At 50.2% G+C, this 27,599-nt stretch overlaps 4 protein-coding genes across 8 annotated transcripts in view; 1 reads left to right on the top strand and 3 right to left on the bottom strand.

Annotated features, from left to right (window-relative positions):
- The window catches only part of GALNS (galactosamine (N-acetyl)-6-sulfatase), a 44,677-nt gene extending 34,901 nt beyond the window's left edge, over nt 1-9,776 (bottom strand). For both annotated transcript variants that reach the window (XM_082062633.1, XM_082062634.1), the window contains exons 1-5: nt 9,636-9,776; nt 5,851-5,974; nt 4,595-4,669; nt 3,483-3,585; nt 695-838 (exon numbers count right to left, since the gene is read on the bottom strand). In XM_082062633.1, the coding sequence (XP_081918759.1) occupies nt 695-838; nt 3,483-3,585; nt 4,595-4,669; nt 5,851-5,974; nt 9,636-9,734 (545 nt within the window). In that variant the 5' untranslated portion in view covers nt 9,735-9,776. The remainder of the gene's footprint in view (nt 1-694; nt 839-3,482; nt 3,586-4,594; nt 4,670-5,850; nt 5,975-9,635) is intronic.
- TRAPPC2L (trafficking protein particle complex subunit 2L) lies at nt 9,770-13,585 on the top strand. Its single transcript, XM_082062635.1, has 5 exons — nt 9,770-9,856; nt 11,272-11,444; nt 12,380-12,467; nt 12,597-12,676; nt 13,405-13,585. The coding sequence occupies exons 1-5, from the start codon at nt 9,824-9,826 to the stop codon at nt 13,448-13,450; spliced, it is 420 nt and encodes a 139-aa protein (XP_081918761.1). The 5' UTR covers nt 9,770-9,823; the 3' UTR covers nt 13,451-13,585.
- Nucleotides 13,586-16,910: 3,325 nt separating this feature from the next.
- PABPN1L (PABPN1 like, cytoplasmic) lies at nt 16,911-20,636 on the bottom strand (the record flags this gene model as incomplete). The annotated part of the gene is made up of 8 exons (XM_082062939.1): nt 16,911-16,950; nt 17,708-17,853; nt 17,970-18,057; nt 18,173-18,279; nt 18,762-18,814; nt 19,303-19,405; nt 19,902-20,076; nt 20,617-20,636. The coding sequence occupies 8 exons, from the start codon at nt 20,634-20,636 to the stop codon at nt 16,911-16,913; spliced, it is 732 nt and encodes a 243-aa protein (XP_081919065.1).
- Nucleotides 20,637-21,256: 620 nt separating this feature from the next.
- Nucleotides 21,257-27,599, bottom strand: part of CBFA2T3 (CBFA2/RUNX1 partner transcriptional co-repressor 3) — a 29,284-nt gene continuing 22,941 nt past the window's right edge. For 3 of the 4 annotated variants that reach the window (XM_082062796.1, XM_082062798.1, XM_082062799.1), the window contains 7 exons: nt 26,848-27,029; nt 26,510-26,766; nt 26,332-26,417; nt 25,934-26,123; nt 25,721-25,789; nt 25,335-25,525; nt 21,257-24,667 (listed from right to left, as the gene is read on the bottom strand). In XM_082062796.1, the coding sequence (XP_081918922.1) occupies nt 24,377-24,667; nt 25,335-25,525; nt 25,721-25,789; nt 25,934-26,123; nt 26,332-26,417; nt 26,510-26,766; nt 26,848-27,029 (1,266 nt within the window). In that variant the 3' untranslated portion in view covers nt 21,257-24,376. The remainder of the gene's footprint in view (nt 24,668-25,334; nt 25,526-25,720; nt 25,790-25,933; nt 26,124-26,331; nt 26,418-26,509; nt 26,767-26,847; nt 27,030-27,599) is intronic. The other variant, XM_082062797.1, reaches the window with a different exon arrangement.

The raw sequence follows: 27,599 nt of genomic DNA, 5'->3' as shown, positions 1-27,599 counted from the left end.
TGACTGCAAGATTTGGACAAATCTGAGCCACCAACTTTTCCCTGTTAAGCTGTTAGAATAATGGCAGTATGCTTAAAGATCTGAGGCCACTATCCCTTCAACAGAGAGCTGTTTGATGTGTAAGACTTGCAGAAATACACAACAACTTTCAATGAAACAGAGCAATCCTGGAATCAGAATTTGGGCTGCTTGGGAAATGTTATATTAGAAATATCTTAAGACAGCAATTAAGCTAAGAAGGGCAGGGGACAGTCCTCAGGAGAATAACAGCAAGTGAAATAAGATGATACCAGATTGAAAAGTGAATGGACAAGAATAGCACAAGCTGGAGATCTGGAGCATAGAATGTTTTTTCCACACAAGGCTTTCCCTTAATTCTGTCTTAGCTCCAATGGAAACCACCACCCAGGCCTTGCAAGGCTGGATACTGGCCATCCCCAGACTAGAGGGAAAGTTCTGTTCAAAAGTGTAAGGGTAAAGCAAGAGATGAGATCCTGGCACAGGATATTGTAGCATCCAGAAATACGAGTGGATTTAGAAAAGAGACAAGACTAGTTCATGGAAGTTAAGTCAGTGGCTATTAAAGAACTGGACACAACCTTCAGTTTAGGAAGGTGGACAACCACACAAGAGAAGGACCATGTTAGCAGGGAAAGCAAAGAAAATAACATTACCAGGCAAGTAGCTGAATTACCTGCCAATCATTTCCCAGTCCCTATACACGGGGATATTGGGAAGTGCTCTGTTATCAAAAGGTCCAAAATGGCAGTTCGGAGATCCAAACCATTCATCAAACCCGTGTTTCAGGGGGTGGAACTGGGGCCTGTGACCCAGATGCCTAGGAACAAAAGAAACAGATGAGTTAAAATCCTACTGCAAAGAAGCAAATAATAATCTCATCAGAATGGCATGCAAAAAACCAATATTTGCCGAAGAAGAAGTTCAAGCATTTTAATCAAATAAATGACTGCAGAGCATTGTCTTGATCTTTCTCATACTCGTCGCAAGCACATCTGTGCAGACACACTTCAGAGCTTACATATATCCCATTTTAGTCTACTGTCCAGTCTTTGTCTTCCATTATTTCCTCTCACTGGTGTCTTCTCTCATGCTGTCCCAATGATCTGAACTGAGGGACTGTATTGCCCAAAGCCATTGCAAAGACACACGTAATGTTTTATTTAAGAATTCTGTTCTATGACAAGTCACTTTTATATCAATAAGCTGTAAAATGAAATGTACCATTACATCTGCATCCCCTTTATGGAGTATACACGCTGCTAAAATGGTACAAAGAGACCTGAATGTAAATGAGAATGAGTTCTGTACGTGCACACATGAACATAAAACACATTAAGCTGCTCCTGCTGACAACTCCATTCTACCATGCAGCTCAAAAATTCTCCATCCTTAACTTCAACACGAAGCTCCTCTCTAACCTCCAACTTCTGTACTGCAAATTCTCCTTTTCCTTCCTTTATCCTATCTTGAATATACAGAATACACATCCTCTCCCACTCTCTTAGAGATAATCATCATTCCAACCATGGTCACATCTCAGTGATTTAACTTACACTGCAAGTCTGACCTGTAGGATTCTATCCTCATTTATATACACAATAATTCAAAGCTATCCCTGGCTGTTTCTAACCTAGGAGACATGAAAAAATATTTTTATTCTAAGAAAGTCCTAAGAGAACTTAGAGAGGAAGAGACCTGAAAAAAGTATCAAATAATTACTGATATGCAACACAAAAACTAGACAGATATTTAATGAAATGCAACAAATTCTAAAATGGTCGTGGAAAACACTTGACTTGCAAACATGTCATTAAACTATGGAACTTCCTGTCACAGGACAGCCCAAAGAGTTTTTAAGAGAGATGTTGAAAGGATATAAAAATCTTCTGCTGGAAAACTTTAAAAAATCTTTCAAAGTCCTAAAATGCTGTGCTTGGCTAGGATGAGACTCCAATTGAACTCCTGCACTTGGCATTTCTTTACACCTCACGGTGTGCACAAATGAGAGGCCGCTGCTGTTCGGCATCCTGACCCAGTCCTGCCCAGGATCATGGTTTTGGGTGCACAGTGACAGTACCCTGCACACCCATATTTAGTCTCCTTCCTGCTAGAAGCCGCAGCTCCTTCCAGATTTGCTGGTTTCCAAACAACTGCCTGGAACCAATCTGTATTGACGTTGTTTATTTCTTTTTCCTGGGTGTATGAATTTACATTTATTAGCACTGAACTGCATCTTATTGCATTCTGCCCACTGATCCGATTCTTCACGGCCACTCTGCTGCTTGGATTTGTGGTAATAAATAATTCGCTGTCTCAGGTTAGTTTGCTTGCTTTCCAGTTTCAGCAGTACTGGTGAATCTCACCACAATCCCATCTCATTCTTTAACTTGTTAATGAAACTGTTAAATAAAATGTATTCTATTACTTTCCTAAATGGTATCCTCCTGATACTTCTCCTGTCTGAAGTCTCTTCATTAACAATTACTCTGTTAACCAAGCAGTCCTCCTCTGCTCTCTATGTAGTTTTGAAGTTGCTATTTATACATTTATTTATTGCAGCACTGTTCCAAACTGTGAATCAACTCTTCAGACATCCTCAGACCCCATGGGATTCCATTACAGCTCACAAGTGCATTTGAAATTCAAATGTTACAAATGCACCAGTTTCCATATTACACTAGTAATTCCACCGTGCTTGTTTGATCCAAGTACCTTTTGGGCTTTTCCCTTGATTCTTTGCAGACAGTGCAAAACATTGTTTTTTCATAAGTTCTTCTGTATCCTCTACAAAGATTATACCATCCTTTCATGCAAGTCCATAAGGTCAAAAGACAATATTCACAGAGTACTGGATCAGCCCTCTGCATCTTTTAAAACACCTGGTATCAACCATCCTGATAAGCCTACCCCTACCCACCCTGACCTTCTGCACTCAACAAACAATCTTCAGCATAGCCCTGGAGTTGTCTGCATCTCTATTTTTATATCACACACTTCTACCTTCCCAAAAAAAAAGCAGCTTTCATGATCAAATCCACTCTGTCAATAAAAAACCCCCCAAAATACAGCAGGGGCCAAAGATAAAACGCATGTAGGTGCTGAAGCCAAGTTCCAACAGAACATCTTGGTGTATTTTTATTAAATTAAGTAGTGTGATACATGGATGAAAGCACAAACTGTTGAAGAGCTTAGAAATATATATATATATATATATATATATATACACACACATGAAAACTCCTTCAACTCTTTGTATGAGATAGGTGTATGTACTTGTAATGGTAACACTCAGTTCAGCAATTGATCACAGCAGGGGGGAAGATCCACCACAGATTTCAAAAATTGGACATCTGAGCTTCAAAACAGTTTTTTCCTGTAGTTCTGCTTGTTCCACTACTCCTTCAAAATGCATACACACACATACTGAAATCTCAAAGTAAGAGATCTTAAAATAAGCGTACCATTTGCCAATGATCTTATTGGTGTAGCCAGCTTTCTTCAGCAACTCTGGAAGCAGTAACTCAGAATCTGGGATTCCTCCGACTATATCCTGTGGTGTGTATGCTGTGTAAAACAAACAAATATTTCTGATTATTAGAGCAAAAAGCTCACGGGTAGCCATCATTAGAAGCATTATTACTTTATCAGAGAGAGCAATTAATTCAAAATCCCAGCAATATCAGTCTTTGTAAGTCCTCCTAAACCATGAGATGAAGAGAACAAGTTGATTCAGGGAGATCAAAGGGAGATCCACCAACTTGCTCACCATGACCAACAAACAAAGGGGCTGCTGTCACGAATGAAGGTGAAACCCTCGAAAAGGGGGGGGTCATAAAGAAAGCAAGTGCTTTAGGAGGGCACTGGAGTTGCCTTTACTATTGCAAATTTACTTTATATTTTCTAAAATGAAGGTTGTTTTTTTTTTTCCTAAAACGAACGATCAAGAAATTTGCTCAAACTGCAAGAAATTAGATGACTCCCACAGTTCTCTGGCCCTCAAGAATCCCAGGCATGACTTTGGTAAGGACAGAGATGGCCAAGCATGTTGCTGAGACCCGGTGTGAACTGGCACGTAGCTGCTGATTCCTGCCTGTGTGTGTGTGATCTCATGTGATGTCTGTCACGCTGGAACCTAAAATCAACCCAGAAATGTTATGAACTGGTTGGAAGTTCCACGGGCACAACAGTGCTATAAAACTGCCAGGGCTGAAATGAGTTAGAAAACTGGCTGCTGAATAAAACTGTGAGCAGCTTGTTCTTTCCTCTGGGTGTTAACATGCACCACACGTGATTTTATTCCACCAGACGCCAATTAGACTGCCCAGAGGAAATGTTCTCAGCCAACAGAAGCAAATGGATCAAGCAGCCTTGTTTATGTCTCTGAATCTGAGGAGGTTTTCTGCTTGATGAGGAGGAAGCAATAAATTTCACCCTTATTACAGGCAGTTAACATGGTCATCTTTTTGTGCCACTCTGGAAGATCCCCAGGCCAAGCCTTTGTTCAAAGCAAAACTTCCTACGAAGCACAGAGGGAAATCAAGAGAGGAAGGCAAACCAGGAATGAAGCCCATACCGTTTCTGGCGTGTGCATTCGTGGTGTAAAAACCATTCCTCACCGGGAGACGGCCCGTCAACAGCGCTGCCCTTGCTGCAAATAACAGAAATTGGTTTATTTTACATGCATTCTCTTATTAATATTATTGTATTAAGGCTGAGAACAGCACACTGTCCTTTTGCCACAGCCAGCTACTAAGATCACTCTGTTCTCCAGCCACAGCGACAGTCGGGCTCCAACACCACTCGAGTTATTCCAGGAAAAACCCGACTGAAATTTGTCCCCCCTATTAAACTACCCACTGCTGCAGAGCAATTACTTCCAATAGTCAATGTAGCAGCCCTCCTATCTCAGTAATTATTAAAAGAATACTTGACATATATATTTAAGAGGAAATCATAAAGCAAACTGATTACATGCTTAAGGCTAAGTTGTCAAGCCTGCCTGAACAGAAACGGTGTAAGAGCAAAGAGCGAGCCATCCAGCTTTGACAGTAAAAGTCAAGTCCCAACTGCAGGGCACATTTAAGCAGACATTTAACTTTAAGCATATGCAGAACCACCACTGGACTGAGCGGGACTTCAGCATATTTTAAATGCCTTTTCTGAGCAAGGACGTCATCAGCACACTGACGAATGACATCCAAAATGAAAGCCCAAATAGAAAGTCCCTGTTTCTCACTTTTGTTTCAGTTCCTGGCTGCCAATCAGGTTTGGGGGAAAAAAAGAAAACTAAAAAAACACAGAAAAACCAACAAGGATAAAAATATCTGTGTCTCCCAGACTCAAACGTTTCTTTTATCTCTTGTCTCTCCCCAAGAATTTTGCAAACCACCAGGGTCAAAACCAGGACACAACCCGCTGTCATTCCTGGCGTGAAGGTCTCACCAAAGCCCATGCAATTGGACAAACTACATACAAACTGTGCTCAGCAACAGTTTAGATACTGCTGTGTCTGTTTAGCCCAAAATAAGAAAGATGAAAAAACTGCAGTGACTGAGACTAGAATATTAAACCAGAATGTTTTAAAATATCCTTTAGCTGTACCGATTTGATCACCGAAACACTGCTTTGCATGAACCAAAGATTGTAGGTTTTGCAATCAAAACGTAAATAAAAAGGGGGCAAAATGGAAGGTCAAAGCACCAAATCCAAGCTCTGCCCTGAGGGTAATCACTGGTTTGGTCGCTAGCTCATGTCAGACGCTGGCAAAAATCCCAATCTCCTCCAAAGGTGGCATGCTTATATGCAAGCTTAAAACCCCAGTTTACTTACATGGAGAACAGAGGGGGTTGGCAGTATAAAAATTCAGAAAAAGCATCCCTTCCGAAGCCATCTGGTCTAAGTTAGGAGTTTCCTTGGAAGGCTCTCCGAAAGCTCCCAAGTCGCCCCAACCCATCTGTGTCAAAAGAACACACCAAGAAATGTAAAAGTACTTTTTACTCTACCATCAAAACAATGCTTCTGGGCCCACATAACACTTTTATCATATCCCCTAATTTCTAAATCTTTATAGTGCTTACCTCCCTGCTTTGGGAGTACTTCACAAGTGTGATAAGAATGATCTTCCCCAACCCTGGGAAGCTGGGAACTATTGCAGTTTTCATTGGTAAATGGGAAAGCAAGGCACATGTGATTAAATTACTTGCTAACAGGCATTAAAACACTGAGATCTGGGTAAGAACCCTAATGCCTTCGCTCTTACTCAAGTGCCTAAAGACAGGAAGGAAAAGGAAGTTACACATTATATACTCAGTGTCGTAGAGCTGCAAAGTCTGATCCTTCAGCCCCTGGTTACGTGTCTTTGCGTTGGACAACAGACCCCAAGAATCCACCTCAGCATCTCTCTCTCCATCTGTGTATATATAACTAGAAATGCAAGGAAAAGGTCTAAACTCAAAACCAGTGCTGCAGAAAAGAGAATAAGCGTCTATTTAAAAAGCAAACTCTGGAAAGAAACCTGCCAGCAGCATCATATCTCACTCTGCTTATTTGCAAGGCAGTGGCTTCACTCTGTGTCTTCCTCCTGATTCAGAGGGGTCACGCACCAGGAGAACCGTAAAATTACCGTCACGTTGTCTGTGTTCATTGCTGAAAACTATTACTGGTAATAATCCAAATAAAAGTAAGTGACTTAAAACAGAAGGTTCCAGAAGGGAAGAACTTAATGAGCAATTAGGCACCAAGGTTGCTAAAGATTATATTATGCTTTTAAAAATGCAATAGCTTTCTTTAATACGGATGCGTATCAGGTGAGCAACTGATAGGGCGGGCGTCATGTATCGAGATGTTTAGAAAACCATCTGTCTGGTCCCATTTGAGAGTGTAACATTTACACTGCGGTGGTACAGTTTGGAAAAGAAAATCGTTGGTGAGCTGCAGAACTGGCTGCTGAGCTCTGAGTGAGAAGCAATTAAATGGTACTACCTAACACCAGGATGTGGAATTAAAATGGATTCGACAGGATCACCGCTGAGTTCTCGATTCTTTGGTATCTTTATCATCAAGGGAGAAAGCAAAAAAAGAATATCATGTTGCTCTGAGTCACACACAGTGACAGAGTCACAGAAGTTACTGAAGGATCAAAGGAAAAAACGACCATGGAGATGTATTTTTAATGAACAGCATATTAAATAAATAAATAGTTCACAGAAGCTCCACTCGAGATCTGTGCCTCATAATGTCTCGTGCTGTAACAACACTTCTAGAGTGAGACAATCACTGTCCCAAGGAGCTTTCATCTTAAAAATTACAAACGTCATCTTGGGGGGAAAAATTCCTGACTGGAAAATTGAGATGAACTGCTGGAGGCTCAAGTGGCCAGAAGAACCAGGCTCACAAGGTCATTATCTTGCACATTATCTTGGTGTAGAAACACCATGAAAATAGTCACGTTGAATTGGCAGAATGGAGACAAACAGGCAATTAGAGCTTGCCCACCCTTCACGCCACAGACTCACCCTCAGCTTTTAGAGTAGCTTAAAATGGCACACAACACGTTTCTACTACCAACACTAAATGGCGACACAAATTATCAGAAGACACACAAAACAGAAAGATGGCAGCACCTTGAATGTGTTGGAAATTAATGTATTTCCTTACCCACGTGGCTAAGACTTTTAGTTGGAAAAAAAACATCTGTAACTATTTCTGCTCTAAATGATTTATCGCACTCTCCTGCTCCCCAGTTCAGCGAGCAAAAAATAGCAGAAATAATTTTCTTCTTGTTCCATTTTTCAGGAGGCAAGTCTGTGTTTCTAAAAACATTTCCTGAAATGTATTGGAGTTTCTTTTCCTACACTGCAGCTGCACCTTATTCAGCACTACTACCAGTACACCCATGGCTAGTATTAGAAGATACTGCTACAATTATTTTTGTAGCTACAAAACAAGGCTTAACTGCAGAATGATTCTATCAAGGTTTGAAAACCACCCGGACACCCTGTTTTTCAACATTTAGCAGCCGGTGAACAGAATCCTTTGCCAAGGACTGCAGAGATAATTGCTCAGTCATTATGAATGGACTGGTAGATCAGATGATTAGACTTCTAGGTAAGGTATGTAGGTGTGTAAGCACCGATTCCAAAACGCTTGCATAAGGGCTTGACTTTCTAGATCTGAGAGTCTCATTTGTTTTCAGCAGGACAGCCACACAGAAGGAATAAGGAGAGGTTTGCAGTGTCTTTAGCGCAGGTCACCTTGGGCAGCTCTGCCCTGAAGGAGGGACAGGGCAGGGATACGCCAGGCCTGGATCTTCCTTTCATGTCTTCACCACTTTTTGCACAAAATCTGGAAAGGACTCGAGAAAGAAAGCAACTGAGCATGACAGTTACTTACTTTCAGAGTTAAGCACTTCCAAACTATTCCTGCTTATTTCAATCAAACTTCCAGATCATCACGTTGACCTGTGAGCTGCGCCTGAATCACTGTGCTGCAGATCCCTGACCATGAATCACAGCACAGCCCTGCTCACGTGCTGTCCCGACAAAGGGAGCGGGCATAGCACAGGGAGGCCACATCACCTGGAAGGGATGATGTGTGAACCTGGAAACTGTGACCTTGGGGGGATTGTGCACATCAGGGAGAGCTCTGCCCCACGGGACTCGGTGCGACAGAGCGCCAGAGAGAACAAAGAAGCAAATAAACACTCAAGACACGCTCACAAAACACAAATCTTGCCAGGCTCAAAAATGGAACTTCATGTGCACTTAGGAGGATGTCCAGAAGAAGAGTTATTTGCAAGATAAGACTCAGGGGGAGCCAACACGATGAAAACTCTATTTAAGGCCTATGTCTCAGCACCAGCACAGCTTTAGACCCAGCCCCTGTGCCATGATGACCCGCGAACGCAGCGACCCTGCAGCACCTCTGACGTGCTGTGCACACACTGATTTCCCAGATATTGGCAAAATGTTTTTGCCAGCGGCCCTGCCCGCAAGGCACAGGCACTCACCGCAGCCATGCCCTGCTCAGCACCCACCGCCAGGGACTGGGAGAGGGTGGGCGGCCATGGGAGCCCCCCCGCCAGCCTTGGGACCCCACCTCACTGCGAAGGTCCTGCTCTCACCCCAATGACAAGCCCAAACACCTCACCACAAAGGCCCCACTCTCACCCCAATGACAAAACCCCCTCCCACCATGAAGGTCCCTCTCTCACCCCAATAACGATCCCCCCCATCTCACCACAAGGGCTCTGCTCTCACTCCAATAACAGTCCCCCCCACCATCTCACCACAAAGGCCCCACTCACACCCCAATAAAAAGCCTCTCCAGCCCACAGCCCCTAACAAGAACCTTTTGAGGCCAAGGCCACAATTCCCCTTAGCCACACTAACCCCTTCCCAGGAACTCCAGCGCCTCTCTGGGGACAGGTACCTGTCCCCCTTCTTGATCACAGGTCCCTGTCCCCGGTGACATCGTCCCTTCCCTCCACCCTAACACCCCCGCTTAGTGTCAACCCCACCCCACAAAGTGACTTCCTCCCTATGAGACCAAGCCCTGTCCCCGCTCCAGTAACAAGCGCCCCCTCCCCCAGGGGGGGATCCTCCGGCCCCACTCACATCGTCCATGAGGAGCAGGAGGATGTTGGGCGGCGCAGAGGCCGCGGCGGGGCCCAGGGCCCAGCACAGCCACAGCAGCACCAGCACCGCGCTCGCCATGGCAACCGCCTCCCCGAGTCACGTGAGCGCCACCTCACGTGACTGCGCGGGAGGGGCGGGGCCTGGGGGCCGGTAGAGGCGGTGCCAAGATGGCGGTGTGCATCGCAGTGATCGCCAAGGAGGTGGGCGGGGAACCCTGAGAGGGGGTGAGAGGGGTGGCAGGGCCGGGGCTGTGCGGCCTGAACACGGCTGGGGCTCAGGCTGCGGGGCCGGGTGGGATGGGGGCTTGGGCTGAGCAGGGGTGAAGCCAGCAGGACTGGGATTGAGGTGGCGGGGCTGTGGTGAAGAGAAGCTGCAACCCATCATTGACGTGATAAATGTTTTCTGAGCACCTGCAAAACCACCTGGGGGGTTCAGCCTGGAGAACAGGAGCTGAGGGGAGACCTTCTGATCTCTGAACTGCCTGAAAGGAGCTTGGAGCCAGGGGGGTCGGGCTCTGCTCCCCAGGAACAAGCGCCAGGACCAGAGGAAACGGCCTCAAGTTGCGCCAGGGGAGGCTGAGGTTGGATCTGGGGAACAATTTCTTCCCCAAAGAGCTGTCGGGCATTGGAACAGGCTGCCCAGGGCAGTGGTGGAGTCACCATCCCTGGAGGTCTTTAAAAGGCGTTTAGATGAGGTTCTTAGGGACATGGGGTAGTGCTACAGTTAGGTTATGGTTGGACTCAATGATCCTGAGGGTCTATTCCAGCTGAAATAATTCCATGAAAAGGAGGGGATATTTTCAAGTTTTAGATTCTTCTGCATGACAAGAAGGAGACAGAAAAGTAATAGGTTGTTTAGAAGCAGGATGCTTAATTTGTATTTAACTGATAATTAATTGATGTATTGTAAGAAACTAAACAATTATAACTAACATCATAAATTATTTCTTAATACAGATGTATTGCATGTCAAAATTTCCAAAAATGGTAATAATTATATGAATATAAGCAACGCAAGAGCATCCAGCTTTTGGAGCCCTTATGGAGGATGATCCCCAGTGTTCCCTGGTGCTGATAAAATAAAGAATGCGCTTAACAGTATCATTGACTCTGCTGTTAGGTTTGTTTCTCTGTTTCAGTAGCAGGGCTGGCTCTCAGATTGAGGCCTCAGCAGGGGTGAGGGGAGCGGCGCAGAGCCTGGGCAGGTACTGGGAGAGCTGGACAGACACTGCAGGCTGAATTTGGCTGGGATAAGGGCAGGGGAAGCACAAGTGTGCCCTGTGGTGTCCCCCTGACCTGCTGCCAGGAGAAGAGGGGGTTTGTCCTCAAAAGAAGCTGGGGGCAGGCCATGCTGGGGCAAGGGGACAGGTCACGCAGCAGACAGACCTGAGCCTTGTGCAGTGCCTGTGCAAATCATTCTTCTGTCACTGGTTTATGGAGACAGATCTGCTCCACAAGCGCTGTAAAGCAGGCTGTGCTGCAACAGCTGTGAACATAAAATGGTTAAAGTAGCTCACGCCTAACAGCAGCAGTTAGTGTGAAAGCACCGTCTGGGCATCAGCTCACATACAGTGGAATGGTCAGTCCTAGTTCACATAATTTGTTCTCCTCTGCAGAACTATCCCCTCTACATCCGGAGCGTCCCAACTGAGAACGAGCTGAAGTTCCACTACACTGTGCACACCTCCCTCGATGTTGTGGACGAAAAGATCTCTGCGATGGGCAAAGCTCTTGTAGATCAGAGGGAACTGTATCTGGGGCTCCTTTACCCAACTGAAGACTACAAAGTGTATCTTTCTCATGCCTTTTGCCATGCCAGCATATAGTTATAATATCTCTCTTGTGAGGGTCTCCGCATGGGAAACCTCCCTACTTGGCACCACATTAAAGACATCAGCAGAAAATACTGCAAAAAACCTGTGATTGCTGACCAGTTTGTCATGCAGAGGTTCAGGTTTGGTGCCCTGGTCAGTTCAGCAGCTGAGAGAGTGTCTGGTGCAGCCAGACTTCATATTTCATAAACTTGATACTTTATTCTCTGCTTCATTAAAACTGTTGACTGCGACTAGAACAAAGCTTAGACTCTCTAATTTAAACTCCAACGTAGCAGGAGTATGAAGGTGTCTTCTAGGTCACCTCTATAAATACCTAAATCCCAGGTATGTGGCCTGATTTCTCTAAAACTTGTATTCCGTCACCACAGCTGTCCCAGTGTTTTCAAGCCACGAAGTTGATCTTTCTTTGGCCTTTTCTCTGAATCCCACAGATGGAAGTTACCTGCTGTAACAGACCTGACTTTTGGGTTTCTGATTGTTCATTTTTTAAGTGCACAGTCACACTGGCTGATATTAGAAGATCTCCAGGTCTCTCTGGCTTCCCAAACAAGAATAAATAACGTGGCTGTCTCATTGAAATGGTTCTTAAGAATGGAGAACCCCTCAAAATAGTGTGAGCTTTTTTCTGAAATTCAAGGCATGTGTTACTGGCCAGTGTAGGAGCGAGCTTGACCTGGATTTACCCAAGATGGCAGAAATCAGGTAGAAAAGGGATGCAGTTCCTGCAATCTAGTGTCTTGCTGACCTCATCTAGCCCTAGTTATGTGCTGGGCGCAGCAAGAATGGGATGTTTCCTCTCAACTTGTTTCTTTGAGTGTATTCCAGCCCTGGTTTAGTTGCTTTGCCAGTCTCCAGTGTGTCAGAAGCCCTTGCCTTAACAGCCACACAGATATGGCTACGTGACCAATTCGAAGGTGAAGTTTGTTATGGTGGTGGATTCTTCAAACACAGCACTTCGAGACAATGAGATCCGCAGCGTAAGTGCAGGAAGTCGGAGCACAACTTGCCACATCAGTGCTTTTGCTACTTCCGTTTATTCATAAAGTGCTGAGAAACAAAACAAGGCAAACAAACAAACAAACAATTAAACTACAATCCTTTTTCAGATGTTCCGAAAGCTGCATAATTCATACACGGACATAATGTGTAACCCTTTTTATAACCCAGGGGACCGCATCAATTCCAGGTAAGTTGATCATAATTCTGATCTTTGTCATCTTTCTGGAGCTTGCAGTGCACAATGATGTAATAGGACCAAGAGCATAATCCCTGTGGTTGACCAGGCTCTAACTGCCTCAGTGGAAACCTGCTGTCTTGGTTTGGGGCTGTTTCCACATAAACAAAAACTCCAGTGGTCTCCTGAGAAGTTACACTGAACTCTCACTCCCACCTCAGAACTGTGATTAGAAACATTGGCTCAAGAAAATTCATTTATTGGGGAGAAAAAAATTGCCTGTTTAATGGGTAAATATGAAAATAAACATGGCTTAGTAGAGCAGGTTAAAGAGTGAACAACTGCACTTGTCCAGGGCTTGTCCTTGGGTGAGGACAGATCGGCCTCAGCACATGTAGTTCTTCACATGTGAGGGCCAGTGCTCCCATTTCTCATCTCTAATTCACAGGGAATTTTAATAATGTTGGGAGTTTTTATTGCCCAGGCAAGAACAACTTTTCCACTTTGCTGAGGCAGGGCTACAGCCAGGACAAGACCTGTCCTTACTTCAGCTTAATTAAAAGTCATTATTTACTCAACAGCACAGGCTGTAGTTAAGGAGTAAACCCATGGATTCAACTCAGGGAAAGCCAACTTGTTAAGCAGTAAAAGGCATCATTAGCAATTGCTTTTGTTACCAGAGCCCTGCTGCACAGAATTAGCTGCTTCCTTTAATATTGTGTGTTTGTTTCCTTCTCTAGAGCTTTTGATAATATGGTGAACTCCATGATGATGCAGGTGTGCTGAGGCTCTGCCCCTTCTCATCTGAGCACTGAGAACATTCCCCATGTACAGGAGTGAACCTGCAAAGGGATGTATATATTGTCTTCCTTCTGTGTAATAATTTAAATTTATTCTATGTAAAATAAACTTGACACCTGCAAGGTCTGTGTGCATTTCTGCTCTAGCAAGCCTGAGTATAGCACAGTTACACCTTCAGGTAACACAAGAGAAGGTCAGCTGTGTCAGACAGGAGGTTTGCCCCCAACACAAACATGTACAGCTGTGCCTTTGGGTTTTGTGTAAAAACAGCAGTTCCTGCTGTGCTTGTGATGAGAGCAAGCACAGCTGCACGAGGCAGCTGAGAGATTAATCATAGGGTCAGCCTCAATCACAGTCAGCCAAGGGGGACAGACAGTGACCCTGTTCCTCACAAGTCCTGGTGCTTTGGAGCAGTTCCTCTGCAGCAGGAGCAGCACAACAGCAGCAGCAGGTCCTTCTGCTCTTTGCCAGCCCCTTTGCTGCTGCTCGGGACTGTTCATTCTGACAGGAACAGAATCAGAGAGTTGTTTTGGTTGGAAAAGATCTTTAAGATCATCAAGTCCAACTGTTGACACTGCCAAGGCCACCGCTAAACCAACATCCCTAAGAACCTCATCTCCACGTCTGTTCAACCCCTCCAGGGACAGTGACTCCACCACTGCCCTGGGCAGCCTGTTCCAATGCTCAACAGCCCTTCAGGGAAGAAATTGATCTCAAGATCCAACCTCAATCTCCCCTGGCGCAACTTGAGGCCGTTTCCTCTGGTCCTGTCGCTTGTCCTGGGGAGCAGAGCCCGAGCCCCCAGCTCCAACCTCCCTTCAGGCAGTTCAGAAATCAGAAGATCTCCCCTCAGCTCCTGTTCTCCAGGCTGAACCCCCCAATGCTCAATTCAAACCTACTTGGGCTCCTTTTACTTACCTGGGAGTACTCAGACCTGTGCATACTTTTGAGCAGGCAAAACTCTGCAAGTCAGGCAAAGGCTGCGAGTTTCTTTCCAACCCCAGTCACTGAGAACACTGGCAGACAAACAGCTGCTCTCAAAGCATCACCTTCAACCTGATCACCAGCCCTGTACCCATCCTGCCTTCCTGGGGAAGATATTTGGGTGACTCACACTTCACAGGATTTGCTGTTGTCACTTTGAACTCCATGTCACCAGGCCAGTCACGTTAAGGGTCATTTCTAGCCCAGGTACCACAGCAGGGATAAATCCACACCGAGAGATCACATCAGGACTGCACAGCTTCCCAGCTCATCCCAAACTCATCTCCATCAGCATCACCTCTCCCTGAAGCTCCCTGCTGTTCTAATTAAGAACTGCCAAATCAATAGCAGGTATTTATATAGGAAAAAAATACAAACTAGACGAGAAAAGCATCCCAGCTTCTTAATCACTTGTGCAGAACACTCACACTACAGGAGGCTGTGCAGCGAGTTCAGCAGAGGTAACGCAGGTGTAGGCACTGAGCAGCTACTCAGTGCTTTCCACACACTTCTACGCCAAGTCTGCCCCACAGGCAGCAGCCTGTTCTTCAAGCACCTAATCAGTTAAATACATACAACATAACTAAAAATAATAATAATAAAAAAATAAAATAGCAGCACAGCTCCAAAGGATACAAGAATCCTGGAGAATGGCAGGTCAGCGAAGGTATCAGCATACTGCAGATGAGGTTCACATAGCAGGATCATTTATTTTAAAAATAAGTGACATTTACAATACTTTCTCAAACAGAACTTAAGAATACATTTAATCAACAACAACCTGTCCAATAATGGGAGATGAAAGTGTTCCAGCCTCTCCCACCATCTAAACAAGGCACAGCTGTATGCTGCTATTCCAGAATGTTTTCATATAAAATTCTTCACTTTTTTCACTCACAGAGACAGGAGTTCAGTATTTCCTCTTCTACAAGAGAAGTCCAAACACCCCAAAGTAGTTTTTGCTAAAAACTAAGTCTCAAGAATTCATAAAGCTACTAAATAGAAAGTTTAAAAGCTCTAGAAAAAGCCAGTTTTATAGTCTAAACTGAAGGGTGGCTTGGATCAAGGCTGGTCCCAGCAGCACAGTCCACACTGAGCAAAGTGCAAAATCAACACATCAAGAGTTAAAGCCCCAAGCTTTAAAAAAAAAAATCTTGAGATCTTAAGGGAGGGAAAAAGGAAAAAAGTGGGATTTTTTGCCTGGCAATGCCCTCTGAGCTGTGAAAAGCTGCTTTAGGAATCAGTCGCATCTGTTGCATCTGGGTTAAAGGAATCCTAACCAGGGATCCCGAAGGATTAGTGCGAGAATTACATAATAAACCTGATTTCAATGCAAAACTTCACAGGGTAACACTGTGTGCTGGTGTTTGCAGCCCACCTCTGCTAGCACAAAGCTTTTCCTTTAAAACTGAGCGGTTTCAAAGCTCAGGAATCAGCAGAAGGAGAAATTCCAGGCAGCACCTGCTCCTGGTACCCAACTCTGGTGCCTGCCCTCGGGTTCAGCTGGGCTCACACCATTCCCACACAGGGCTCTGGAGCAGGAACGGTGCCGGGAGGAAAGGGGAGAACAGACCGCATTTGCAACAGCAGAGATGATTTTGTAATATTGCTAGAAGTAAAATTAAGCAGGACTCTGATCCCTGTAGCTTCGGAATAAAAGCAGGAGGAGGCAGGAGGGGGTTGTTGAGTTCTGAAATAAAAGGAGGGAAGGGTTTTGTGACACCCACGTCTTGTTTAAGCACCACGGAGATACAGAGGCTTCAAGAGACAGCAAGGGATGCTGCTTCCCTCCCCTAGTTGTTTGATGCACAACAGCAGCAGCGAGCTTAAAACTAAACCCAAATCACATCATCGGGCTCCATCCAGCTTCCCAAGAGTAAGGTCAGAAACCCACAACAATGATAAAGGAAAAGCTCCTCAGCAGTCAAGTCTAGAGCTGTAACCCAAGACTGATTTGGAGAAGATTAAAAAGTCTTTGGAAAGGTCTTTAGCTTCTTCTTGTGGGCAGGAGAAAGCAGGATTCAGCTCTTGTAGAAACATCTGGCAAAGCTGAGGGTGCTTCACTGAGGGTGAAGGGCACAGGGACACTGAGAAGCCAAAGCAAACCCTCCAGTACAGCCCTTTCCTGTGGGATGAGGATGATGGTCTGGGAAAGCTCTTCCCTTCCCAGGACAGGGTGTTCTCTGGAATAAGACTGTTCTGGATGAAAGTGCAACCCCCTGAGCAAAGCTGAGGCGAGTCCATCCCGTGCAGCCAGCAGGAATCTGGCTATGTGCGAGTGGGTCCCATCCTCCCTCCTGCAGCCCAGCACATAGCTGCCATGCCACTAATCCTCACGGCCAGGCAGACAGCATGTTAAAATTAATCTTTTTTGGCTTGGGTAGGCATATTTTCAAATCTCTCCAATCCCACCTCCTCATTTCAGTCTCATCGGCATCACCAGGGGCAGTCCAAGTCCTTTCTAGTATGGAAAATACCACGGCAGCAGCCTTGCCCGGCCCCTGAAAATGAACAAAATCAGCATCCTAAAGCACAGGGCTCAGCTGAGACGCCAAAAAGCAGAGCTACCTGCTCCCCACCCTGGGAGCTGGGACTCACCCTCCTGCTCCAGCTAACCCTGACTGAGCCCAGTGCACCCCCAAAGGACAGGGCACCCCCAAAGCCAGGCCCAGCTCTGGGACCAGCCAGGCTGGGTGTGGGATGCCCACCCACCACCCCCAAGCCCCCACAGGGATGGGGGAGGACAGCGGTGAGTTTCCAGATGTTTCTGCCACCCCTAAAGCTCCTCTCTGCTTCCCCCCACAGTGCCGAAGAGGCTGGGACACGGCTGAAGCTAATCTGCAGTGAGATGAGCTGGAGAATAGCTCCAGTCCTGTGCTGGGGACACAAGGGATGTGGGGACAGCAGGGGATGGCTCTGCCATGCCACTGCTGGCTGCTCACATCTGTCCTTCCCCGTCTCGGCTGCCCACAGTCCCCCTGAGGTGCCCGTGTCCCAGCCAGAGAGCCACCAGGCTCCTGCCAACCCCAGGGACACAGAGGTGAGCCTAACAGCGCGTGACAGGCAGGAGACATTTCTAGCACAGGTCTCCAATAGGACGCTCCTTCTCCATCCTCCTGTCTGTGCCAGGGTGGGAGGTGCAAAGCTGAAACGCTGAACACAGCCCGGGCGAGGGACAGTTATCCCCATGCTGGGGACACCCCACTCCACTGAGATCTTGACCCAAATATGCAAGGAAACCCCCTGCCAGCTGCTCACCTGTACATCCTCCCTCGCACTCTCGGCTGCTGCCCTCTGTAGTAGCCTCCATGCTGGGACAGCCCTCCCCGGGCTTGGAAGCAGCTCCGGTAGCCCCCACGGTCGGTGCTGCTGATGCCCGGCATGTTGGTCCTCTTTGGCAGGACCTGGAAGGTGGCAGAGGGGGCTCAGCCAGTGCTGCTGGCACCAGGGTTTGGCACAGCCCCATGTCGGAGGCAGGTATGGAGCGATGCACCACCCCAGGGCCTCATCCAGCAATTACCTTAATGACACGGCCTCTGAACACACTCTCATCCAGCTCCACTGCAGCTTTCACTGAGTTCTTCTCCTCAAACTCGATGTAGGCGTACCTGCAAGGGGACAGGGTGAGCAGAGCCCCAGGGACACCCCGCTGCTCCCGAAGGCTGGGGAGCACCAGGCAGCACCCCCAATGCCTCAACCCCAGCCCCTGTGTGCAGGACTGACCCTTTAGGATGCCCTGAGAACTTGTCACAGAGGATGGTCACTCGGTTGACCTGCCCACAGCTGTGGAAGTGGGACTCCAGTTCCTCCGCGGTGCTCCCATAGTCCACCTGCAGTGATAGTCCTGGGTTCCTCAGTGTCACCAGTGAGACCCTCAGCTTGTGGATCTGCATCCACAAACCACCAAGGGAGGCAAAGGGCCTGGCCAAGCCCAGTCACACCTTGTCACCATGGCCTCATCATCTCCTGAGGTTCAGGACACTTTTCCAGCTGAATGCTCCAGCCTGGAAACCCAAATCCAAGAGACAACTCTCCCCCCTTGAGGGAACCAGCAGTGCAGCACCATGCACAGCAGCCGGTCGGGTATTTTCGGGAGCTGACACTTGCAAGAGATTTTCTGCAAGCGGCTGAGGATCATGGGCAGGTGCTGAGGCAAATTCCCAGTCTGGGCTGGGCAAAGGAAAAGCATTTGGGATGGGACCAGCCAGCCTCTGGTGGGGGGCGGATGGGCCCCCATGACAGGGCTCTCAGACATATGTTCAGCTGCACATGGAACAGCAAGGGGGACTGTGCTCCGAGGCCTCCCACTTACGTTGCCCACATAGACGGATCGCTGGTCAACCTCGGTTGTCTTTGGGATGAGACCTGCAGAGACAAGGGGCTGTGCTGGATGGGGTTGTGGGAGCTCCCTGGCAGAGGGACGCCTGTCTGTGCATGTCCCCTCCCAGCACAGCCACCACTGAGCTGACACATTGCAAAACTCCCCAGCTCCCTGGTCACATCTGGGCATGTCCAACCCCCTACACTGTTGCCTCCTTCATCCCCTTGCTAGCTCTGTCTTCACAAAAAAAATACCAACACAGTGGGTGACTGCTCTATTGGGGCTGTTGGTGCTAAACTCAGTTACTAAACTGAATTAAATTTAATTAAATTAATTTACTGCATCTTGGCCTACACAAGTAGGATGTAAGAGGGGACAGAACCTGCATTAGAATCATGCCATCCCTGGGACGCCACCCCTCAGCCACCTTACGTGGTTCCCAGGTTGTCAGGAGAGGCAGAGCCACCTGCTCTGGTTCCAGTTGCCACTCTGTGCACCCGAGGGGACAGCAGTGCCCATGGACAGCCCGTACCTGCCTCTGAGCTCAGGAGGAAGCGGCTCTCAGCTTCCAACTTCTTCAGCCTCTCATCCTCTTTCTCCATCTCCTGTACTCTGGCTTTGATGGCCTCCAGCTCCTGAAACCCAAACCAAGACTTGCCTGAGCAGCACACGGAGCAGGGACACCCCGATGCTGCTCCCAACCCTGGGCTGGGGTGTTGCAGCGCTGGGGACAATGGTGGCCTGGCTACTGGGGACAACAGCCTGTCCCATGAAAAGGCAGTTCAGCTCCCAGTTCCACTGGGGAGAAAGAATAAGGAAACATTTCCTTTCCCGTGATTGCTTGCAAAGCAGCATGTGCTGAAGCAGAGATGCCCCAGCAGCACCAGAGCTGCCAGAAGGAACCGGAGATTTAAGCTGGTGACAACCAGGACCAACTGACTCTAACTCAGCCAGGCAGACATCTCAGCAGTGAAAGCCAAGCAGCAAGAGAGTGACAATTCCCTTTCCAGCTTCTCAGTTCAGGAATTTTAACATCTTAATTTTTGGAAGCACTTAAAGAGATGTGCAGAAAGTTTCTCATTTCCTTAGAGAAACAGGGAAAATTGATTCCACCCTTGGTCAGGCACTCACCAGGTCCTGCACATCCAGCTCCTTCTTGCTGTCCCCCTCCAGCTGGCTCAGGTCTGAGTTGTCATCTGCAGCCTTCCACAGAGCTGCCAGCTCTGTCACATCCCAGGGCTCCTCCACTGCTGCCAGGGACGGTGGGTCCTTCCACCAGATCCCTGAAGTGTCCAGGAAGAGAGGACTGGGCAGGAAGAGGGACAAAAAGCCATTTAACAAACAGACAGAAATTTAACACAGCACCTAAAGCAAAACATCAGGCAGAGGCTTTAAGGGTGCTTCCAGCAGAAGGACAAACAGGCACCACCAAAACTGCTCTCAGCGCCACAGGCAAGCTTACAGCAAGACCCCAGAACTGCAGGAGTGAGGGCTACTGAGAGGCCTCCAGTTCATACTGAGCCACTTCCCAACTAAGGCAGCTGCAGAGGGGACCTGAAAGCAGCTTCCCTTGGGTGAAAAAACCCACAGGTGTAAGCACCACTGCCTGCTGGCAGGGAAGGGGAAGATTCACCAGGACCTGTCCCACCAGTAGAGCTCCCGGGCTGCCCAGAGGGAGCAGCATGGGATCCTGCTTCCCCCAAGCAAAGGCAAACCTGCACCCTTCCAGCCCTGGGATGTGGGTTGAAGCCCGCAGAGGTGCAAACTCTCCCACCCCTGGGTAAGAAGCTAGCCCTGCTCCAGCCCAGGGAGCCTCAGCCCAGTCCCCGCACCGGCCCGGACTCACCTCGCCCGGCCCCCGAACATGCTGCGCTGCCTCCGCGGAGCCCGTGGGACCAGCCGAACAGCGCCACGTGCGGATCTCCCGCCACCACGTGCGCCCCTCGCGCCGGCGCGCCACTTTCAGACATCAGCGGCCAATCAGGGCAGGGCACCCCCCCCAGGCCCCGCCCCGTGCCGGCAGGGCGCGAGCGGCGGCCGTGCCCAGCTGTGACACCGGGGCTGCAGGTTCGATCCCCGGGGGCGGCAGCGGACACGTGTGTGCGGGGGGACGACATCATGCGTGGCCAGGGATGGACCTCTCGGGTTTGGGGACTCCCCCCCGGCCCTCCTTGTCTACCAGCCCCGCTGGTGGCGCTGTGGACCGCAGCCAGCTCCCAGCAGCTGTCCCCAGCACACGGGCAGCAATCCCAAGGGGTTGCAGCATTTGCAGCTGGGAGGGGAGATCCCTTTGGATTCCCTGGGGACAACCGTCAATGTCCGTCACGGCAGACACCCCTCCTCAGAGCTGGACAGGGCGCAGCGAACGACCCCAGGGCTATAACAAACCCCCCAGGGTTGGGGGCACGGCGTGCTGGGCACTGCCAGGAGAGGGAGGAGAGGGCACCCAGCACAAGCCCGGAGCCTCCGGTTGATATTAAATTGTCTTTATTACACAGATACAGAGTTAAGAACAGACATAACCTGAATCATAAAGTTTACATCTTTCACATGTCAAACATACAGTACACTTAGAGAAAGCAGGAAACAGCAAGGGGGGGGACAGCATGCCGAAGGAAAGTCCTACCACCTCATCTCTCTGGGCTGGCCCCCAAAACCCACCCAGTGGGGCAGGGCAGGCTGCCACCATGCCCCCCAGCCCTGGAGGGGGCTCTGGTTTCCAGGTCCCCAGGGACCCCAATGCCCTGGTGTCCCTGTCCCCAGGGCTGGCAGGGTAATGTGGGCAGGGCTCAGCCCCACATGGGGAGGGCAACCAGGGACCGGTGCTGTGAGCGAGGGGGAACAGCAGCACGACACCTCCCTCCCGGGGCTGTGACGTGTGGTGGCATCAGAGGAGCCCCTGGGGCTGTCACTGTGGTGAGGACACCCCAGCACAGTGCCTGGGACCTGGGAACAAGGTGACATCTTCTCCCTGACCTCAAACCTACCAGGATCCAGGGGGACACCCCAAGCAGAAGGGGGGACCCTGGCAGGCCCCGGAGGAGGAGTGTGAGGCGGGGGTCTGTGGGGGCTCCAGCAGTAATGGAGCAAAGCCCAGGCAGGGGTGGGACCCCGACTCCGGGCTGCCCAGCCTCGCCAGGACGCGGCACTTTGGTTTCAGCTGGCATTTCGGGTTGGGAATACGAGGAAGGAGCTGGAGAGACCCTCACCTGCCAGGGATGGGGTCCCAGTGCCACGTCCCTCCTGTCACCTCCTCCAGCCTGGTGCTGCACCCAGCACCTGGGGCTCTGCCTCCTCGCAGGGACTGGGACCCCCCGCACACACCGACACCATTTCCAAATAACACCCCAAATAATACCCCATCACTCCAGCCAGCACCTTCCTGGCCACCACAGCCACCTCCACGCCGGCCCCACAGCCGCGCCGCCGCTGCCGTCCTCCCCGCGTCACTAATTTTTTGGGAAATATTACACTTTAAAGCTGTCGTTCTGTTTTGGACATCTGCTAGCACCACACCGTCCGTCCCCTCCCTTGGCTTTTGGTTTCAATGCAAAGTTCTTTAGAGTAGTTTTATTATTATTAAAAAAAAAAAAAAAGAAAAAAATTTTAAAATTAAAAAGAAACAAAAGTGAAGGGAGTGGAAACGAGAGCAGACTCCATGGAAATGCTCTCGTCCCTGGTTTCCTGGTGAGGTGGAGGTAGAGGCAGAGCCCTGGTGCGGAGCAGGGCCAGGGGCATGTGGGGACACATGGGGACACCCACGGCTGGAGGGGCAGGGATGGGCCAGTCACCGGCAGAGCAGGCAGCCCCACAGCAGGTGCATCTGCAATACTCTTATATATTACCTCTTCTCAGGAAACGTAAGAAAAATAGACAATATCACGTATGTCACACCATAAATAAAGCGAACAGTCACTCAAGGGGCACCTGGCAAATCTCCCAGTCTTGTGGTGCACAGAATCCCCCTGGGGGGATGCACTGAGGTCTTGGGGTGCACAGAATCTCCCCGGGGGGATGCACTGAGGTCTTGGGGTGCATGGAATCCCCTGGGGGGATGCACCGAGGTCTAGGGGTGCACAGAACATTCCCCTGCACAGAACAACCCAGTCCCCAGCCCTTCCCTCCTCTTCCTCCCCTACAGAAAACACACAGGATGGTTTTTGCAAATGCGGAAAAACTACAGCTCCTATCGAGCACAACAACTTCTGTTCGCCTCCGGCAGCCTCGCTCCCCCATGCCAAAGCCTCCAGCGGGTTCTCAGCATCTTTTATTTGGCAAATGTCTCTTATTATTATCACGATCATCATTATTATTATCTTTTTGGACCTCTGCAAAGACTATTTACATTCACATTAGCGTACAGCACTCCTGCCCGCCGGGGCTGCCCTCCTTGGGGACGGGGGACTTTCCGTATTGCACTCCTGTCCTCTGCGCTTTGTACAACGATGCGAGAAATACAAAATAATGGACATTGTCCTTGACTGCCTCCTCGGCCAGGAAGGAGGTGGCGCTCATTTTCCTTTCCTTTTTCCTCTTAAAAATCCTTGCAAAATAAATCCGATGCGGGGTGTGGGAGCAGCCCAGCAGCGAGGGGTTTGGGGGGTCTGGCCGCAGGTGTCCCCCGACGGCTCTGGGAAGGGGGAAAACCAAAATCTGTCTTTTAATCTCATTTTTTTCCTTTGAATTCTCTTTTTCCAGGGCGGCGGCAGGCAGAGGTAGAGATGTGCCGACTCTGGCGCTTCTCAGCCACCATCTCCCCCTCCAATGCCTCAGGGACTTGCTTTTTTTGTTAAAAAAAACCCACTTTTTTTTTTTTTTCTTTATTTTAATAGAAACTCTTTAAAGCCCCGGGGGTGCATCCATCCATCCTTGCGGGGAGGAGAAGGAAGCAACAACAGAACGAAACGAACTTTGGCAGTGGAGAGACATTTGGATGTTCCTTGGTTTTGGATTTCCTTTAGAGCAGAGGTGAGTCCGGTCTGTTCTTGGCTAGCTAGCAAGGTAGTTACAGGTGAGCGTCCGTCACGCGGCTTGACTTGGCGTCATCTGGTTTTTGGATTTTTTTCTTTTTTTTTTTTTTTTCCCTTTTTTACAATTTCTTACTTAAAGCCAAAAAGTTTGACGTTTTCTTTTTTATTTTCTTTATTTTTTTTTTTTTACAAAAAAAAAAGAAGAGAAAAAAATATAAAGAAGACAGAGACGAAGAAGTGAAGTTTGTTTCCTCCTGCAAGCAGCCCCTTGGCAGCGCTGATGCGAGCCGGGGCCGGGCCGGCCTCTCCCATGTCACTGCATGGCCAGGCTGCGGCCAAACTCCGCATCCAGAGAGAAAAAATAGAAAAAAAAGAGAAAAAAAATAATGAATGACAATCCCCCAACCGATAGAAAACCAACCAAAAAAAAAAAAAGCCAAAAGAAAGACAGAAGAGAGAACAGAGAAGACCGGTATTTGCCTTAACTCCACTTAAAGCCCAGTTTGAGGATCCGTGAGGATTATTTGTGAGAGCTAGAGAGGTCGTTTCGGAGGTCACACAAGTCAGGTAGCTGAGGAAATATTTGCATCCAGTGCAGTCCGTGTGTGCCGGAGCACGGCGGCGGCGCGGGGTGGCTCAGCGGGACGCGGTCTCCAGCGGAGCTGGGGTGGCCGGCGTGCCGGCGCGGGAAGCGGCCGCCGAGCCCGTGTCACTGGGGCTGCTGGCGATGGTGGCCACGGTGTCGGGCTGGCAGGGACCTGGGGGCAGCCCGGCGGGGGCAGCAGGGGCCGGCAGCCCCTGCAGAGTCTGCCCGCAGACGTGGTGGTGCTTCTCCCAATCCTTGTGCTGGCAGAAGGAGCCGCAGTAGCGCGCGGTGTTGCAGCCGCTGCATGTCTCGCTGGCTTTGCGCCCACAGTTCCAGCAGCTCTGCGGGAATGCAAAGGTAAAGCTCAGTCCCGGATCCTGCATCCCCAGCCTGGAGCAGGCACCCCCATCCTGGACTGTGCACATCATCCTGAACCATGCACCTGCATCCCAGACCATAGAATCATAGAATCATGAATCATTTTGATTGGAAGAGACCCTCAAGATCATTGAGTCCAACCGTTCCCCCAGCCCTGGCACTACCCCGTGTCCCTGAGAACCTCATCGCCATCTGTTCAACCCCTCCAGGGACGGTGACTCCACCACTGCCCTGGGCAGCCTGTTCCAATGCCCAACAGCGCTTTGGTGAAGAAATTGTTCCCCAGATTCAACCTCAACCTCCCCTGGCACAACTTGAGGCTGTTTCCTCCTGTCCTATCACTTGCTACTTGGCAGAGAAGACCAACACCTTCTGTGCTACAACGATGTACCCCACCACGGACCACAGGCATCATCCTGGACCATGCACCTGCATTCCATACTGTGTTCCCCCATCCTGGACCATGCCCCCCATCCCGGTCAAACAAATCCCCTCTTTTTCCCACCCCATGGTGTTTGCCGCAGTCCCCCCGGTACCCATGCTCACAAACACAGATGCGAATTTGATTGCAAAAGGAGCATGTCCCAAACACCCATGCTGCCGCCAATCCTGTACCCCTGGGGTTCCCACCTCGCTTGAGTCCTCTTGCTGGTTGATGACGGTCAGGGCGTCCTCGGACGCCTGGCGCTTGGCCTCGGCCAGGGCTCGCTCCATCTTGGCTCGCTCTGTCGTGATCAGCTCGTGGGCTTTCCGCTCCGCGTCCGACACAGCTTTCTGCAGCTCAGACATGGCCTGGCGCTTCACCTCGTTCACAGCTTCTTCTGGAAGGAAGGAGGGCGAGCATGATGTGGGGAGTGCCGGCATCCCCCCAGCTTTGACACCATGTGTCCCCTTCTGTGGCAGCACCACCTGCGAGCATCCCCCCGCCAGCCCCAGCCACAGTGCAGGGAGTGGATGGGGCAGAGACCCCACCAGCTCAGCACACCGATGGGTGCCGGTGCCTGCCCCGCACTCACCAGCCTTCCTCCAGATCTCCTCCGGCATGTACCCAGAGAGCGCTCGCGGTGCAAACTCCCGGTGAGCATCTGGAAGGAGAAGGGGTGATGCTGTTAGGAGATGCCATCCCCTTTGAACCCCCCAAGCTGGAGATGCCGGACCCCTGGGGTAAACAGCACAGGCACCCCGGAGAGGGGTGCAGATCCCCCAAACGCAGACCCGGGGGTCAATACCTAACTGAGGTGCTTCGGAGGAGCTGTTGTGGGGGCGGGCGGAGGGGGGGCTGCCTTTCTTCATGTCCTCGGCATCACTGTAGCGCCGGATCCAGTGGTTCAGCTCCTCACGGTCGGCCTCCTGGCACCGCCGCAGCACTGTGAGCGACCGCCGCGTCTTTTCCACCATGTCCATGATGCAGTTCAGCAGCTGCGGGGGGATAAATGGCAGGGTTGGGGGGGGACCACCATTCCTGGTGCTGGGGGTGGATTTGGGCGGTGTGCCAGTCTGGGAGCAGAGGATGCTTGGGAGAAAAGATGTGGGAGGGACATGGTGGGCACACAGGGCAAATTAGGGCGGGAGAGGGAAAGCGCTCACACCAGCCCAGTGGGACCATTGCGGAGGGAAAACTACGTACGTTGTTGAGATGTTTCCACTCCTCCGCCCACTCCCGGTCGGTGAGCCGGTGGTCAATCACCTCCTCCTGCCGTGCCCCGTGCACCGCTGCAAGGCAAGCAGGGTGGGGGTCAGCCCCCCTGCAGCACCCCTCTCTCCTCGGGGGGTTCCCCAGCCCCCTGCTCCCCCCCAGCACTCACCAGCGGGCCGCTGGCGCTCACGGAGCTCCCGGGGGTCAGGGTGTCGGTAGGCGTCACGATAATGATGTGCCACGGCCATGTCCTCCAGGCGGTAGTGCTGGGGCAGGGGGGGGGCAGCAGGGGGGTGTCCCAGCCCATTTGGGGGGTGGCTGAGCCCGTTGCTTGGGCTGTAGCGCTGCGCCGGGCTCATGGTGCACGGCCGCTTGCTGAGGTGCTCGGGGTGCAGGGGGTCTCGGTCCAAACCGTTCTCTTTGGTCCTGGGGGGAGGAGAGACGGTCGGTCCCTGGCATGTGCTGCTGCCCGCCAGCCCAGGGAGGGATGTGTCCCCTGGCTCGCACCTGTCTGGCGTCCTCCTCTTGCCACTCTCGCCCACCTCCAGCAGCAGGTCGGTGGAGTCAACGGGCGAGGAGGCGTTGGCGTCCAGCAGCAGCTGCTCGTGTTGTGCCAGGTACTGCGCCGGGCTCTGCTTGGCCATGCGGGCACAGTGCAGCAGCTCCCGCTGCAGCAGCGGCAGGTTGGCCTGCAAGGCGGAGAGAGTTCAGTCCACAGCCCTGCAGAATCCCCCCAGCCCCCCACAAGCACAGCTGCCCAAGCACAGCTCCCCCAGCGCAGCCCAGCTTTGGGGTCCTGCTCACCTCCCCAAGGGGACAGGTTTTTCAGCAGGGGCTGTTAATAACAGTACAAGGGGTGATGGTTTTAAACTAAAGGAGGGGAGATTCAGGTTGGACATGTGGAAGAAATTGTTGCCCCTGAGGGTGGTGAGAGCCTGGCCCAGGTTGGCCAGAGAGGTGGTGGATGAACCATCCCTGGAGACATCCCAGGCCAGGCTGGACGGGGCTCTGAGCAACCTGAGCTGGTGAAGATGTCCCTGCTCATGGCAGGGGTGGCACTGGGCGAGCTGGGAACGTCCCTCCAACCCAAACCATCCTGTGATTCTATGACATCCTTGGGACCCCGCTCCCTGCAGTGTGCCCTGGCCAGCCCCTGTGCCGAAGGGGACACACATGACACCCCACAGGACCTGACATGGCCACAGCTTCAACCAACCCCTCCTGCATCCCGACAGAGGCTGCAGAGCATCATCTTCCTC

The sequence above is a fragment of the Streptopelia decaocto genome (genome assembly GCF_964273445.1).
Source record: "Streptopelia decaocto genome assembly, chromosome: 11".
In the NCBI taxonomy this organism is placed as follows: Eukaryota; Metazoa; Chordata; class Aves; order Columbiformes; family Columbidae; genus Streptopelia; species Streptopelia decaocto.
This window is presented reverse-complemented; position numbering and strand designations above follow the sequence as displayed.

Coding starts and splice junctions, on each gene's coding strand:
- TRAPPC2L (XM_082062635.1), top strand. CDS start 9,824: ATGGCGGTGTGCATCGCAGTGATCGCCAAGGAG. Junction 9,857..11,271: donor TCGCAGTGATCGCCAAGGAG/GTGGGCGGGGAA, acceptor TCTCCTCTGCAG/AACTATCCCCTCTACATCCG. Junction 12,677..13,404: donor GGGGACCGCATCAATTCCAG/GTAAGTTGATCA, acceptor TTCCTTCTCTAG/AGCTTTTGATAATATGGTGA.